At 44.8% G+C, this 2,021-nt stretch overlaps 1 protein-coding gene across 1 annotated transcript; it reads left to right on the forward strand.

Annotated features, from left to right (window-relative positions):
- Nucleotides 1-1,276: 1,276 nt before the first annotated feature.
- LOC102245818 (histone H3.3-like) lies at nucleotides 1,277-1,763 on the forward strand. Its single transcript, XM_014539853.1, has one exon. The coding sequence runs from the start codon at nucleotides 1,303-1,305 to the stop codon at nucleotides 1,711-1,713; it is 411 nt and encodes a 136-aa protein (XP_014395339.1). The 5' UTR covers nucleotides 1,277-1,302; the 3' UTR covers nucleotides 1,714-1,763.
- Nucleotides 1,764-2,021: the final 258 nt, after the last annotated feature.

Consider the following 2,021-nt stretch of genomic DNA (forward strand, 5'->3'; position numbering starts at 1 on the left):
ACCCTAAATCAGCTTCTTTTTCTCCCATTTCATCATTTGCCATTGATTTTGTTCACCACACTCTGAATTATTTTGTGAAAACCTACTCTAGCTCATCTCCATCTCAGCAGACTTGGTAAACAGGATTGTGAGCAGACAATGGAGGGAAGCATAGCTGTCAGAGCATGTCCACACTGTCCCTGTCTGTCCCTGCCACTGCAGCCAAGACCATACTGGGGAGAGAGGTCCTGTCAACTCCACAAGACTGGGGTATTAGGGTCAGAGAGGACCACGAAGGGCAGGTGGTGGCCTAAAACCACGGTTAAGATGTGATGACTTCAATGTTGACATTTTGAGGTTGAAGAGACAATAGGACAGCTAGCTCATTCTCGTGCCCATTCATCCCATTCAGAGGGTTCGCTCTGGAACTAACACTGGGTCCTCTCAGCTGCCCTGGGAGGTCCCAAAACTTAATTCTCAGATACGTGGTCTCAAAAATGCTGCCCAGTGTCTCAGTGTAAAAAAAAAAAAAAAAAGGTGTTTTAAGCATCATTGGAATTTTCTTGTTTTCCTTGACCCTCACAATCACATTGTACTGTAGACAAAACAGGGATTGTTTTTATAAGGAGTGTGAAGTATATTTTTTTTTCACATCTTTATTTTTTTTTAAATATATATATTCTGTTGATTTCAGAGAGGAAGGGAGAGAGAGATAGAAACATCAATGATGAGAGAGAATCATCGATCGGCCGCCTCCCGCACGTCCCCCACTGGGGACCGAGCCCACAACCCACACACATGCCCCTGATTGGAATCGAACCTGGGACCATCTAGTCCACAGGCCGACGCTCTAGCCACTGAGCTGCCGGAAGCCGGTCCATCCTTGCTGCTTGACACAGTCCCTGCAGGGAAGAAACATCTTCAGAGCATATGTTTCAAGGGACCTGGCGTATATAGCATACTGTTCTTACTATGTTTGCTCCCCTTCCTGGTGCTATGTGTTTTAACCAAGGTCACCTCTCCGAGAAAGGTTGTTTCCCCAGGTAGGGATTTTCCCCTGAAGTTAGGGAGGGTAGTTAATCACTTTAACTAAGAACAATCACGCTTAAGCTACATAATCTTTACTCCCTGGAATGGAGATAATAAATGCCCTAACCTTTGGAATAGAAATTGATAGGATTAAAATCAACTGGTATAAATACAGATGTAACAAGACAATAAAAAGCAGAACCTGGAAAAAATCGGTTTGGCTCTTCTTTAGGCAGCGGGAGCGGCATCACGGACTAAGAATCGGCCTAAGACTTCGGCATTGAGTGAAAGAAAATGGCCCGAAGCAAGCAGACTGCTCACAAATCCACGGGTGGGAAAATGCCCCGCAAACAGCTGGCCACTAAAGCTGCCAGGAAAAGTGCCCCCTCTATGGGCGGGGTGAAGAAGCCCCATCGCTACAGGCCTGGGACCGTTGCACTTCGAGAAATCTGTTGTTACCAGAAATCCACCGAGCTTCTGATCCTGAAGCTGCCTTTCCAGAGGTTGGTGAGGGAGATCGCCCAGGATTTCAGAACCGACCTGAGGTTTCAGAGTGCAGCCATTGGTGCGCTGCAGGAGGCTAGCGAAGCGTACCTGGTGGGTTTATTTGAAGATACTAATCTGTGTGCCATCCACGCTAAGAGAGTCACCATCATGCCCAAAGACATCCAGTTGGCTCGCCGGATACAAGGAGAGAAAGCTTAAGGGAAGGCAGTTTTTACGGTGTTTTGTAGTAAATTCTGTAAAATACTTTGGTTTAATTTGTGACTTTTTTGGTAATAAATTGTTTATAATATGTTGCATTTGTGCTTAAGTCATTCCATCTTTCACTCAGGATGAATGTGAAAAGTGACTGTTCACAGACCTCAGAGATGTGAGCACTTGCTCAGGAGTGGCAAGTTGCTAATATGCAGAAGGGATGGGTGATATTTCTTGCTTCTCATGATGCATGTTTCTTTTTTATTTAATTAAATCTTTATTGTTCAGATTATTACAGTTGTTCCTCATTTTAC

The sequence above is a fragment of the Myotis brandtii genome, unplaced genomic scaffold (genome assembly GCF_000412655.1).
Source record: "Myotis brandtii unplaced genomic scaffold, ASM41265v1 scaffold23, whole genome shotgun sequence".
Lineage (NCBI taxonomy): Eukaryota > Metazoa > Chordata > Mammalia > Chiroptera > Vespertilionidae > Myotis > Myotis brandtii.